Raw genomic sequence first — 15,462 nt, forward strand, 5'->3', positions numbered from 1 at the left:
TCGATAGAGTATTTCACAGATGTGTCCGATAAAAATTAACTGAATGAAAGAAGAATGCAGCTTTTAATTTAGTTCTTATGGGCTGTGCGACTGGCGAAAGTATGTCACTGATGTTAAATGAAATATCTCGCGGGACTGTTCCAGGGGCAATTGTTCAATCGTTGAGCGTGTACGAATTAGATCGAAAGGTGGAGGAACTTCGGTCCGCCGCATTCCCGGCGGGCTCGCAAATTAGGCACCTGCAAATATCGCATTCCGCGATCCGTGAAATAAGCGAGGATGCTTTCGAGCGACTAAGCAAAAGCCTGGAATCCTTGGCACTTGTATTCGGTCGACTACCTCACGTACCTCAAAAGGCTATGGCCACTCTGAGCCTACTCAAAGCGTTGGAACTAGAGGCCAACCTCGTTTACGAGCTGCCTAGTTTCAGTTTCTACGGGCTCTCGTTAATTAAACTGAATCTAAAAGGTAATCAAATCATGAAAATTTCGGAGTACGCCTTTGCCGGGCTTGAGAGTACTTTAAAGGATCTGGATCTGGCGGAGAACAAGATCAGGGTATTCCCCATGACGTCCTTAAGAAGATTAGAGCATCTCACGTCCTTGAGACTCGCTTGGAACGAAGTATCGCAGCTCCCGGAGGACGGCTATTCTAGGCTGGACGCCTTAAACTTCCTCGATCTGAGTAGCAACAATTTCAAGGACATCCCGCTCAATTGCTTCCGCTGCTGTCCGTCCCTCAAGACCCTCTCCCTTTATTACAACGCGGTCGAGTCGGTAGACAAAGATGCCTTTATATCGCTGATCGATCTCGAGTCGATAGACCTCAGCCACAACAAGATCGTGTTCCTTGACGTGGCTACCTTCCGTGCCAATCAAAAGCTCAGGTCGATCGATCTCAGCCACAATCACATACACTATATCCGGGGCGTGTTCTCGAGGCTGCCCGAACTGAAGGAGCTCTTCCTGGCGGAAAATAACATACTCGAGATACCGGCGGAGACATTCGCCGGCAGCACGAGCCTCTCGGTCGTGTACCTCCAGCAGAACGCCATCAGGAGAATCGACGCGCGCGGCCTGACCACGCTCGATCAATTAGCGCAGCTGCACTTGAGCGGAAATTACATCGAGAAAGTGCCGCGCGACTTCCTCGAGCACTGCGAGAATCTGTCAACGCTCTCGCTCGACGGTAATAACATCCGCGAGCTCGAGGTCGGTACGTTCGCCAAGGCGAAGCAACTGCGCGAGCTGCGGCTGCAGGACAACCAGATCACCGAGGTGAAACGTGGCGTGTTCGCGCCGTTACCATCCCTCTTGGAGTTGCATCTGCAAAACAACGCCATCACGGACATGGAGACCGGCGCGCTCAGATCGTTGCACAGTCTGCAGCACGTGAACCTGCAGGGTAATCTGCTCGCGGTACTTGGCGACGTGTTCCAAGTGTCGAACGATATTGGCCAGAGCGAAAACAGCGGTAGCTCCTTGGTCTCCATTCAACTGGACAACAATGGACTTGGCGTCTTGCACAATGACTCATTAAGGGGCCAAGCCTCAGTCAGGATCATGTGGCTCGGCCACAATAGGCTGACTCGTCTTCAAGCCCCATTGTTCCGGGACCTGTTGCTGGTCGAACGCCTATATCTCACAAACAATTCCATCTCGCGGATAGAAGATACCGCGTTCAAGCCGATGCAGGCGCTCAAATTTCTCGAGCTCAGTATGAACCGGTTGAGCCACGTGACCGCCAAGACCTTCTCGGAGCTCCACGAGCTCGAGGAGCTCTATCTGCAGGATAACGGTCTACGTCGCTTGGACCCTTACGCCTTGACGGCCCTCAAGAGATTACGCGTCCTCGACCTGGCTAATAACCACTTGAACGTGCTGCACGACAAGATCTTCCAGGAAGGACTGCCGATCAGGACTCTCAACCTGAAGAATTGCACCGTCAGCGTGATCGAGCACGGTGCCTTCCGCGGGCTGAACAACCTCTACGAGTTGAATCTCGAGCACAATCATTTCACTGCCACGGCCTTAGACCGTCTAGATATACCGGGATTAAGGGTGTTGAGAATATCGTACAACAACTTTAGCCAGATCAACGCCAACTCCTTGGACGGGCTGCCGTCCCTTCAGCATCTGGCGATGGACTCGTCGCAGATCCATCGGATGCCGGCCGAGATATTTTCGAAGAACAAGAATCTGGCCAAGTTGTTGCTCAGCAACAATCTGCTACGAGTACTGCCAGCGATGCTGTTCCTGGGCTTGGAGGCGCTCAAGGAGATCAAACTCGACGGCAACATGTTCCAGGAAGTTCCATATGACGCGTTCGCGAACGCCACCACGGTGGAGTTTCTCTCGCTGGCCAACAATGTTCTCGTTCACGTGGACATGTCGCGATTGAGCGGACTGATCAGTTTGCGGGAGCTCGACTTGCGCGGCAACAACATCAAGTCCCTCACCGGATTCGCGTCCGTCAACTTCTCGCGCCTGATATCCGTGGATCTCAGCCACAATCACTTGACGGCACTTCCGGCGAACTTCTTCGCCCGCTCGAACATGCTGCGGAAGATCGAGCTGGCGGCCAACAAATTCCGGCAGATACCCGCCGTGGCGCTCACGGCTCAGAATATACCGGCCCTGGCCTGGTTGAACGTCACGGCTAACCCCCTCGTACGAATACACGAGATTAGCTCGGAGGCAAAGTATCCGGCTCTGCAGGAGATTCACATCTCTGGCACGAACCTGACGATAGTTACCAGCCAAGACTTTGAGGCGTTCCCCGCGCTGATGCATCTCTTCATGGGCAGCAACATGATATCTAGAGTATCGCCGAGCGCGTTTCGCAGTCTACCGAATTTACTGACGTTGGATTTGAGTGTGAACGAGCTGGAGCTGCTGCCACAGGAGAGACTGAAGGGACTGGAACACCTCAGGTTGCTAAATCTCACGCACAACCGTCTGAAAGAGCTCGAGGACTTCCCGCCCGATCTGAAGGCTTTGCAAGTGCTCGATCTCTCGTACAATCAGATAAGCGGAGTGGGAAAGAGCACGTTCCAGCACCTGGAGAATCTGGTGGAGTTGCACCTCTACGGGAACTGGATATCATCGATCTCGCCGGACGCGTTCAAGCCGCTGAAGAAGCTCAGGATTCTAGATCTAAGTAGAAACTACTTAGCGAACTTACCACTGAATGCCTTTCGACCCCTCGAAACGCAAATACGAAGTCTACGAGCTGAGGGTAAGTAGGATTACTTTATTCATGTCGCCCGATTTGATCTATGCGTTATACGTGTGAAAGTCATTCCACCAGTCTAGTTCCATATTCACACGTGATCAATAATCGACTTTGCCTTTAAAGAGAGTGGTTGCTCAAATCAAAATGATAAGAATTAGTTCATATTTATGGGGGATATTCGTCTATGGGAATCTGTCGTACATACCAAAATTAAAGACAATTGTCTGCATGGTTGTCGAATAATTAATTATTGAAGTTATACTTTTATACATGGGCGACATAGCGGCAATGTCGCATTTGAGTCGGCTCTGATAATGGGCGCCAATTCAATCAGAACAAGATATACAGAGCAAACGAATTTTCGTATCACAATTTTCTAAAACGAATTGTCAAATAATCGACGCATTATTCTTATCATTTTTAACACGTTTTTGAGAATTAAATTACAGGTATCGTAACATTTTTGCTATGTCGCCCAACTTCAATAATTAATTATTCGACAACCATGCAGACAATTGTCTTTAATTTTGGTATGGATGACAAATTCCCACAGACGAATATCCTCCATAAATATGAACTAATTCTTATCATTTTGATTTGAGCAACCACCCTCCTTAACTCTATATGTGGCTTTGTAAATACAGTTATACATAAATAATTATGCAATACTTTTTTCATGATAAAACAGTATAGTAGTTTTCTCCGTGCCGTATTCTATTTTTCTACTCTAGAAAATTACAACTCTCATAGAAAATATCTTCAGAGTTTATAGCCACCCGTTTATCGTGACTTGGCACGAGAAAGTTTCTTTGTATTCGACAATATTGCTCGTGAGTAGCGCACGTGTCGCCATTCGCACGGATTATGTTGCGGCACAGTCGACAATAGCTATCTCCAGCGCGGTGAGATGATTGGCCGCATGCAAAGCTCGTCGACGATGTGTCTTCGCATGCGAGCGGATTCAGCATAGCCGAAAATAGCCCGGGGGTAGTTACACTCGGAACTCCTTGACGTCGAGTGAACGGCATGAACACGGAACACACAAATGCGAGCCACGTTACGGAATGTCACGGCGAACAGGAACGGGACGGACTACAAGACGAGCGGTAATTCATGTCGGTTGCGAACATCGCGACATGTATAGCAAATTCGAGAACGCTGTAGAATCTTTCATTAGTCCCGAGGCTTTCGTGACGACGACGCGGTAGGAACATTCGCGGAGACTTCCGGAATCGGGCGAATGATCGCACATCGAACCGCGAGAACCCTGAATATGAAACCTGACATAATCGCAGACGTCATATCCGCGTAGAAAATCCACTGCACTGCGACTGCGAGTCACAAGAGCTCTGGGAGTGGCTACGCGATCATCAGAAGCTGGTCGGCGGCGGGATGAGCCGAAATCGCGGGGGACTCAGGGTAAATGACATGGATGGCGGCCTGTTGAGGTGCGAACAGCCGCCGGAGCTGCGCGGCCTGGTGTTTCTGGACCTGGACCCACACGCCTTCTGCTCCGCGCCCCTGGTCCTGAAACTGGCGATCCAGGACATTCAACCGTTCTCCGTTCTGGTGTCGTGGCAGAGCAGGAATCATTCTGGCCTGCGGGGCTATCAGGTGGCCTATCACGCTCTGGACAACAACGTTGACGAGGTACTAAAAAGCAGGCGTATTGTATATCACGACAATGTCGGCGTTTACGAAGCGCGTGCGGGCAAAGCGTAGTGTAAATCGAGTGGGACGCGTGTAAAGTGTAAACGGTGCTTGATTCAATCGATAAAAGCCGTGGACGTCCTCCCAGTCCTCTCTCTCTCTCTCTCTCTCTCTCGTTCCGCCTCTCTCGTTCAACGAGGTCCTAACTCATCCTTTACAAAAACCTGTCGTCACATTCGACACCGTCCTCGCTGATCGATCGGCGCGAGCGCAAAACAGCGACGCGGCTCTTCGGTTGAATCAAGTATTTTTATTCCGAATCCGAAAGAAGCGGAATTTTTATCGGCATTTTTAATAATTACTGAATAATGGCGACTTCCGGCGCTCGCCGGATAAATAATAAATAGTTTGCGCGATAACGTTCCCGCAATCCCTCCGTATAATATCATCTTTATAACAGTAATCACAAAATAATTAATTATTATTAATTAAGAGCTAGAAAAAAATTTGATATATTATAATACTTATTCTAATCTCATTAATAATTAATACTAATTACACTGAGAAAAATTTCCATCGGATAAACCGATTAAATAGTGTATCCGATTGTTACTCTTGTTTTCCGATTAAATGATGGATATGTCCGATTACTTTCATCAGATATGTCCGATCATTTTCTTTGTCTTTTATACAATTTAATCGGATATATCCGTTTGTTACTATTTAATTGGATTATCCGATTAGATAGGCCATGATATTTTTCTCAGTGTACATATTAATACAATTCCTTTCTCATTTGGGGCTCATTTGACGAGCTCACAGGCGTCACTTTAACCGCTCTGGATTCCAGGTACGTGCCAAAATTCTCGAGCCCAGCGCGCGCTCGGTGAAATTGTCGAAATTGTCGTCCAACACTCGCTACCTGATCTGCGTGTTTGGTCTCGGTAACTGGATGATGTCGCGGATGGAGGATGCTCCAACGACGGAGCAGCTGAACTTCACGCAGATCGAGATACTCGCGTCCATGCCGAGCTCGCAGATGACGGACACCTCGACCAGCCGTTGCACGGAAGTGAAAACGCTCGATGCACCAGACGCGATAATCAGCAGCGATGGATCGGCAATGGGTGACGTCGGCAGCGTCAGCAGCTTCCTGACAAGGCGGCTGGGTCTGATAGTCGGTTGTTGCATGGGCTTCATCGTCTTCCTCCTGCTGGTGTCCGTACTGGCGTATCTCAAAGTCAAGAAACAACGGGAGGCGATCAAGAGGGAACAGCAGCCGATACCGCCGGAGTACATATCGTATAGGCACTTCAGCATACAGAGCGGCGAAGCCGGACATACGACCGCCGCCAGGCAGATCGCCAATCAGGACACGAACGGCCAGCACCCGAACTTGGTCGGGAACACCACGCTGAACGTATGAGAAAAGCCACGGAACTCCCGACTCGTGGAGGTTTCGAACGTGTGAGCAGGATCGAATGCGCGATTCGAGCATGTTAACGCGGTTCGAAGGGCTCCCGACGTGGAAGTTTCGAATTCAAGCCAACGAGGGTATACTCGAAATTGGACGACTGTGTGTCGAATTCTGTGTGTCGAACACGACGCCACTGACTGTTTCAAGAACTGCGGGATTGTCGCAATTAGCAATGTTGCGCGCGCTCAAGTGACGTGCATTCGACACGGAGAGAGTGCGCGTGGTTGACTCACCAGCGATCGAATTGATCATGCGGTCATCGTTGCCGAGGAGCATCACTACCATCCTGGCTACGCCAGGACCTTCGCGAAACAAGTCAACGAAAAGAGAGTTTGAGTGAGCTCGAGTGTGAGTGAGTGTGCATACGTAGGTGAGAAAATGCGTGCGCGAATGGAATCTTTATCGAGTAACGCAGCATTTTATAAAGGATTTTCTACGAGTCTGATTTTTCTGTTCAAAATAGCTTTAATCACTTCACGAGCGTATTGAACGAAATGGAATTGGAGGAACGAACGCGGGTGTCTCGCAAGAGTTGTACAGAGCAGGAAATGAATTCTCGGTAATATATATATATATATATATATATATATATATATATTATATATACATAGAGGTATATAGGAAAAATGATATGTGAAACACACGTGCAGCTCTCGTATACTCTAAAAAATCTTATAGCTTTTGAACAAGACGAGATGTATATAATAGCGCTCTTTGTCTCTATATCAAGAATATAAATTGCGATCGATTCAGCCAAGGTTCCTTTTCTCTGTCTATTCCTTCCTCTCTCTCTGTCTCCTTTTTACCTCTCTGTGGGATTCTTTTAAACTTCCTATTTGTTAAATTGGAATCTTCGGAATACTAGGGATATACATAGAACGTCTAAACCGACGCGCGCAATCTGAAAGACCAAAGCTGCACGATGTAGATAGCTAAAAGTATATCGAATAGAGGTACAAGGAACTATCGTGAGTATAAAGACGAGTACGCGTTTTATTCGCGAGGGATCGATCGAATTCGTTCGTGCTTCGGAGGGGCGAATGTCCCTTCCCGCGTGTCTTTGTAGAATAAACGCTCCGTCTTCTTCAAGAAATATGAAATTTTCAAGAGTGTATGAAACTCGATTTCGCGCGTGCTGCGGACGATTATATGAGCATAAGGAGGCACGCTAGACTTGGTCCCGGTGATGTAACACGGAGCGCATTTGCCGAACGATTTACGACTAAACAATGCGCTATTACATATCATCCAATCCAGTCACCAATATGCGCGGATATGGAATCGAGCGAGGCGGCTGTGAAGTGGCTATTGTGTTTTCTTAATGGCTTGGCAAACCGCGCGGTTTAGAACGTCACCACGCACCAATCTCGCAAAATGGCATGCCATTTTACAGTAAACGCTCGCCGGCGGTACCATCAATTTCCGATTGGGCCGAGGTGCGGATCATCATCAGGACGTACGATGGGATGGGAAAAATTGTTCGCGTCCCTGCGAGCGATCGATCGCAAGCGCGGATTGCAGATGAAAGAGGAGGGGTGTAAAAAGCAGGTGTAAAAAGCAAGTGTAAAAAAAAGAACGGTATTTCTTACTCGGTTAGCATTCTAGGGCGATTCTGTGATGCGATCCAACTACGTTGCGTCGATGTACCTTCGGTACAGCGTGCACTGAAGTAACGATCCCTTGATTGCTGTTACACGTAACGTGCGAACTCCTAGCAATTTTACTCGATCTCTACGCTACGATGCGCATGGAGCACTTTGTCAACTGCGTAAAAGACTGACAAATACCAGATCAGAATATGAAATTATCGGTGGAGTCTGATTTCAAGTGCAAGAACATTTCTATACATCTTTTTAGGTCGATCTACGTACGTACTCTGAATGCTAACCATTGTTGGAAAATCCGCAAATGTACGACGAGGATTGTTCTGCGGCAACGCTCGTTTAGGGGATCTATATACACGAAATGGCTGTACATATAAATACACGCGTATCGGCGAACTATGTATTTAATGACTAAGGATGTCGACATACATATTACCGAGATTATTATCGTGAGAATTCTGATGGTCTTCTTCAATAGCGAAACGAGTAGTAGTGTAAACTAGCTGCGGCGCGATGAGTCTCCACGATTCTACCGGAGGATGCCAACGGGATAGACGCATCAGGACTTTTATCGCGGTGTCGAACGATGCATGGTCGGATATGACGCGACGTAACGTGTTTCGCGTTAACGATGCATGACGCGCGAGCTACAGCTCGCGTTACAACACGGGCAGCATTTTTGGGATCCGATTGAGAGAGAGCGGCGAATCGGCTTGACCGATATCGCGCCGATAACCGGTGTAATCGGCGCGCGATATTACAGTCGCGATGCAAACGCGCCGAAAAATCGCGTTTGCTGCAGAAGAATTTTTAATGTCGGCCGGCACGGCCGGCTCTCTCTTTCGTTCCAGCGATCCCGCGCCCCCGACCCACCCCTTCGGTTTCGAGGGATGTGATTATCGAGCGCGCGCGGACGCGATATCCGGCGCGCTCGTTACGAAAAATCATTACGGGATAATAATTGCGCGCCAATGGCGTTCTGGGGAAACGCCAGCTCGACGCGTTCGACGATCATCCATTTATCGCATTACCGGATACGCGCGCGGGAGAGGCTCCGTTTCCGCCCGCCTTCCGCCACCCCAATGAAAAGGAAAGAGGACCCGGAGGAAGCGCGAGGCTTCGAACCCCGATAGACGAGGTCTGTGTGTCTATGCGTTGCCGTTACACCCTGTGTACTGTAACATACACGTACGTACGTCACTGTAATAAAAATGCAAATTCTTTTGTAATCAAGTGTTTTTTTCATCTCCCACACCTGTGTGCGCCGCGAGCCGACTCGATAGAACGTATTAATCCGTCCACGGCCGTGATACCGCCGTGCGACGAGATTGAACCATAACCAGTCAGGTTTTTCTTACGAGTTTCGAGCACAAGAAAGAGCAAGAGAACGACGTAATTCTTACCTCCGTCGACTATATCACCCGCCTCCTCCTCCTCTTTCTTCTCCACCCCTCACCCCCGCTGCAAGCGAAGGGTTTTACGAAACTGAGTTTCAAACACGCGTGGATTACATTGAATTATACGGTCCCTCTCGCCAGAGAGTACGGTTTGTATCGGAAACGAGATCGATTCATAGAATATATTAATTTCATTCGGCTCTTCTCTCCGCGGGAATCCGACGAGTTTCATCTCGTAAGCCCGTGTGCAAGCGCGGGCCTCGTCAGTGCATCGTGGATAAGCCGGCAGCTTTACGACAGATGGAATATATGAAGCTGACTACCAGAAAGAGAGAGAGAGAGAGAGAGAATGGGATGAGGATAACTTATTAAAGAGGTAAGCTCCGCAGAATTTTTTATCGCTTTTATATCGACTTCTCTCGCAATCTGCGTGTATTGAAAGGATATCGTCAAGCTAATGAATAAACAATAAATAAGTAACGCAGGTAATACGATGTTTAAAGGCACTGATTTACCCGCGCAATTGGCTGGAAGCGAGATTATATGAAAACTCGTGTTTCTTCCGAACTTCGCTTGCTTGTTAAATCAATCAAGGCAATTGGTGCAATATTTTCTGCTAAAATTCTGCTGTTTTATTGTGAGAAATGAAAATCACGTCTTACGAAATAGGGGAATTCTCATTCATCGCTAAGTAGGAGATAAAGCCGGGCGCCGATATTCGGTGGCGAAACGCAAATAGCGATGGCATCGAGATGCCTCTTGTGCACATATAGCGTCGATTACGATTCAGGAGACATCAGGAGACCCGAAGACGAAATGCCAAGATGCTTTTCCAAGAATAACGCGTACCACGATCGGAATTTGCGAAGTATGCTTAGCTGGCTCTCGTTTATTTCGGTGCCCGTCCACGGAAGGACGGTCGTCTCTTTAAACCCATCCCTATGTCTGGCATAAATTTTCCAGCGTCTCGACGAAACGCTTCCCGTCTGCTTTATCGTATTTCCTTGCAATTAACCCCTCCGCGCCGTCGTCGCGCCCCCGCGCGCCTACCGCCGCTACCGTGGGCTCTGGATCGCAAAGTAGAAGTGTTCTGCATATTTCATTTGTTCCTGGTGCGCGAGGGAGGCTGAGCGAGTCCCGGTTTCGTTCTTCCGGAATCGCAAGGGCGGTGACCCGTGACCAGGAAATTGAAACTCGCCGTTAAGAACACGCGTTAGTGCCGCCGACGGTCAGGCAGGGTCCGGGAATGGCGACCGCGCGGGGAACGTCACTGCGAATACCCGCTATTATGTCACCGGGAAGAGACGACTATTATTCTTGCACGACTGTAATTAATATGGGTTAATTAATTACCTCGTCCGTAGACGCGTCACGGCGGAGATTCGTAATTGGCCTAGCCGAGCGCGAAAGGTATAGGATCCTCCCGATGAAGGGTGAGCGGGTGCTCGGTATTATTCGATTAATGAATAGTCGGTATTATTCGATTAATGAATAGCCGATAAGCCGTGTGGTTTTCTAAAGTGAATGGCATTCGAGATCGAATAAAAGACAATTCTGCCATACAAGCATAAATACTCATTGTGCACGGGTATGTTTCTCTTCCGTTAGAATCAATTGATTGGACAGTTACAAATCTGTCTGTAATTTAATGGCCTTTCCTGGTGTCCGCGACAGTTGTTTCTAGCCGTAATTTACTAGTACCCGGGTGTACACATCCCAAAAAGGGACTTTAAAACTTAAACACGGCACGGGGATGCTTAAACGTTAAAGACCGTGAGTTATTGCACGCTCTCGTGCCATCTGTCTGCAAATCACCAACCCGTAAAAAAAAAGAAGACGTTGCATGAGCTAAAAAAGATAGCCCGCAGGTCGCTATCAATTTTTCCGTTTGACAAGTTCCCCGTCTAACGAAAAGCACCTGAGCAATTTTGCGGACGTACAGAATTACAAGGTATTACGCTTCCCTCTAGACGGATGAGGTTTCGCCCTAAAATGGATTTTATGTTACTTTATATAAAATATTTATAGAAATAGCAAATTATAAGTGAGAGTTCTGAAGGATATTTAACAATCATTAGAATATTCTACTATTAACTATTATTACTATCGCAATTATTATTTCTATCTGATTTGGTAAAATATAAAAGATTTTATCTCGATATTAATACATTAAAATAAAAGCCAATGGAATTCTCCGATTTGAAATAGAAATGTGGGTCAACTGTGTCTGAAACTGTACTATTTCCTTTTTCTTATGATGAATAAATGAGATGACATCAACTGTCTATAATTTAATCTTTATAAAGCTTCTAGAGGTTTTTCTAAAGTTAAAACTTTATAAACCTCATATCTGGCCATCATCAAAACTTTTCATTGAATAATTTAAAAATACAATATACACAGCTTTGCTCCAACGAGCAATTGTGTTTAAAAATTTTTTAAATAAGATCCTAATTCACACTCCAAAATTAATTGTAACGATTTAAATAGAATGTTATTTTACTTCTTACATACTTAACATAAATTTCGCAATTTAGTCACACTTCTTAAAATATACTTGATATTTGCTGAATGACAGAAGACAAAAATCAGTTATATTTCTATATTTATTAATTCGTTATTTATTTGTTATATCGCCATTGCGTTATTTTTTGGCGAGAGTAATTCATTTGTGTTTGCTTTCCAGAGTGCACTGGCATCTTGTTTAACGAAGGAAAATAAAAAAAGTTAATTGTTCTGCATATTTAGCATGTGTGTCCCTTCATTATGTGCACCGCTACTATGCTTTATGAGGTAATTATAAAATGTCCTGACGCTCGTATCATGTCAAAGGCAGTCATGTTGCATATTAATAATGGTTTCATTAAATATAAATAAAATTTTCATTATTTCAAGTTTTTTTGCGCGAACACAAAGGGATGATTCATGTTGCGCATCTATATTGAAACGTATCTTAAAGTAAATATCTCTACATTCGTTCCTTTTTTTAAGCATCTCTATTATTCTATCAGCTACTCAAACATAATTGCGTCGATCGATGCAGTTGTCATTTGACGTGTACACACATACACGTATCTCTAGAAATCTAACATTGTTTCCAAGTGTATCGTTCTCAAAGAAGAAGAGCATCATCTCTCTCTCTCTCTCTCTCTCCCCCCCTCTCTTTCTCTTTCTCTCTCCCCATCAATAACATTTGGATACTATTTTCTGTTCAGTAAGTGATGCATTTAGTCATTCCATATTGATCGATTAATTGATTGATCAGGGAGAAAATAAAATCGGAGAGATAATTATAGAATGCTTTCATATTAAATCCTTCAAATTGCTACTTATACTTTATTCTTTCCATAAATTAATACATATATTGATCGGGAGGAAAATAAAATCTGAGATATAATAATTATAGAATAATTTCATATTAAATCCTCCAAAATTCCTACTTGTAATTTGTTATTTCTATAAATATTTTATATAAAGTAACGTGATTAATTTTTGGTAAATAGAAATATTAATTGCGACACAAATAAGAGATAAATAAGCTTATAAATAATCTATATATTTGCGACGCAATATATAAATCGATCACGTGCTACATAGTCGCTCTGTCAATATCTCGCAATTTCGATAAAATTTTACAGGAAAAACAAAGGAGAGAAAAGGGAAAGAGAGAAAGAGATACGAATAAATGTTGCAGAAAGGAAGTTACCAAGATTTTCTAATAAAGTTAATACAAGATCTGTGTTGCGAGAAGGGAGCTCTTTTATTTTCTGCTGTGTATAGGCGCGCACATAAAGTCAAGCACAAGCAAATATTGCAAACTAGGACAGTCGGGATGTTGACGCGACCGTTCTTTCGTTTTTCCTGCAAATCGGGCTCGTCGGGCTTTATTTGATTACCGGGTCTGTGTGCTCGGAAATACTTTCTTCCCTATAAGCAGTACTGAATCCAGAGCACGTTGGCAATAATGTCCGCGCGTATCTCAATAAAAAATAAAAAACGTTGATACTTTGCTTACAAAATTAATATTCCAATCTCGTGCATGTGCAACAACTGTTAAATGAGTGATCAGCTCTAGCTCGTCGACGCTCGGCTACATATACAAAAGAGAGACTGACGAAATTCGGTTTACATTTCCGTCATATTTAATTCGAAAGCTTGGCTCCTGTCAATGCGGAGTACCGATGAAAAATTCAACCTGGCAATTGTCGAGCATTCTGCTAAAGCTGCGCCATGTAGCTCTTTTACAGAACTCATTTGCGATTCATGCCCCCGAGTCTCGATCCGACCTGCTCGCGCTTAAATAATTTCGCGTACGCCGTTATTACACGCTCCTTTCTTCTTGCTCGCGCGACGCCGAGAGAGGAGGAGCGCAGAGGAATCGAGCGGAGTCTGCACCGTCTCGTTACACTCGGCGGCGGCGGCGTTTAATCATTTGTTTCGCTTAATTTCGCGCGGATCGCTCGCGCGTACATCAGAAGCAGACTCCGCGCGCGCAGATCTTGCGGGCCGGCTGCGAGGGCGAAGCGTCAACGCACGAACGAGTCAATGTTCTCCGGCGCACTCTATGAAGTATGCATATCGCTCGGTTCGCTGCGTACACCGCGCGCGAAGGAGCTTTTGTCGAATAAGAGACTGCAATTCGCGGTAAGCGGTTTTGCGGTGTGTACGACGAGACTCCCGGGAGAGGGTGGCTGTTAAGGGAAGCGCGCGTAGCAGACAGAGATAGAGAGAAGAGAAAGAGGGAAGAGAAAGGGGGAAAGACGGTCTCCTGTAACATTGGGTAATACGTCGCGCACCAGAAATCCTGGAACAACGGATGCCGCAAGGCGCTTAATTCCGAACGCACGCTGGAAAGTTGAGACTCGCGTGAACTCGCGGTGGTGCGGATACAACCCCGGGGGTTGCGACTCGACTTCACGGGCCGGCGAATTTGCGCCCCCGTCGTACTGCGACGACATCGTAAAATATTTTCCGAATGAGATATTCCTCCCGTTTGATGTACATACATACATACATATATCGAGGGGCGAAAATCGGGACGCGGCGTGACCCTATTATTGCCCGGCCCCCGAGATGAAACGCGCGCGCAGCGAGAATTCCATCCTTTTATTGCCGCCCGCATCCGCGCGCGCTAACTCGATTCCGGTCAAATCACGAAGTTCGGCCGCGCAAGGGAAGTTTACAAGCCGGCTGCCAAGAGCCTCTGGTGACATCAATCTCGCATTACCACGTCCAAAAATTCTCGCCCCGACGTCTTCGCGCTTCTTTTCAACTTCTTGTTCTTCCGCTTCTTCTTCTTATTTCTTCTTCTTCCTCTTCTTTTTTCTTTTACTTCCTCTCTGCCGAAAAGTCCGAGTTTCTCGACAAATTACCGGACGAGGGAGTGAAACGAGTCGCTCGCGCACAATTCCGGAGACTTTGGAAAATTCTTCTAATCACGTTCGCACCGCGCGAATGGTGACAAGCATGATTAATTCGCGGATCCGCGTGACCGAGTTATTGTGCACCGCAAACGTCGCGCTGTCAGAGACTTAAAGCGGTCAAAGGTCCTCAGGATCAAAGGACCCTTCTGACACCGGCTAAGCGTTGCTGCGCGGCTGCTGCCAATGTCTTTGAACTTTTAGGAAAATAAGATTTAGCCATCCGTAAGAGAAAAAGGGAGAGAGCGTTCGACGTTGATTTCCTAGTGCGTTGGGGAGACAAGCCGCCGGTAAAAGCGTTTCCGCAAGAAACACACGGTATTCAATAAATACAGAATGTCCCAGGAAAAATACAGTAGATCCAGCAAAAAAATTCTTCAAAGCGATTATATTCTGTGGATATATAGAATATATATAGATTTTCTTCAAATGTATTTATTCACTGTGTCGTATCAAACTGCCACACGTGTAGTAACAAGAAACGTGTCAATAATTCGACTATCGCTTCATTTTCCAATTGCACATCTACCTCTCTCATGTCTTCTTTCGCATCACCTCTTATTAATATTCAGCATAATTTCATGACCGCGTTAAATCGGATTGCATTTTCTGCAGACAATCACGCGAATAAAAACGCATTGCTGCGCTCGAGTAGATTCCTCCCCGCAGAAAATCGGCAT

General features: G+C 46.2%; 1 protein-coding gene across 3 annotated transcripts in view; it reads left to right on the top strand.

Moving 5' to 3' along the window:
• The window catches only part of LOC105278943 (protein artichoke), an 88,045-nt gene extending 80,111 nt beyond the window's left edge, over positions 1 to 7,934 (top strand). For all 3 annotated transcript variants that reach the window (XM_026968046.1, XM_026968045.1, XM_026968047.1), the window contains exons 4-6: positions 145 to 3,237; positions 4,547 to 4,884; positions 5,735 to 7,934. In XM_026968046.1, the coding sequence (XP_026823847.1) occupies positions 145 to 3,237; positions 4,547 to 4,884; positions 5,735 to 6,310 (4,007 nt within the window). In that variant the 3' untranslated portion in view covers positions 6,311 to 7,934. The remainder of the gene's footprint in view (positions 1 to 144; positions 3,238 to 4,546; positions 4,885 to 5,734) is intronic.
• Positions 7,935 to 15,462: the final 7,528 nt, after the last annotated feature.

The sequence above is a fragment of the Ooceraea biroi genome, chromosome 2 (assembly GCF_003672135.1).
Source record: "Ooceraea biroi isolate clonal line C1 chromosome 2, Obir_v5.4, whole genome shotgun sequence".
In the NCBI taxonomy this organism is placed as follows: domain Eukaryota; kingdom Metazoa; phylum Arthropoda; class Insecta; order Hymenoptera; family Formicidae; genus Ooceraea; species Ooceraea biroi.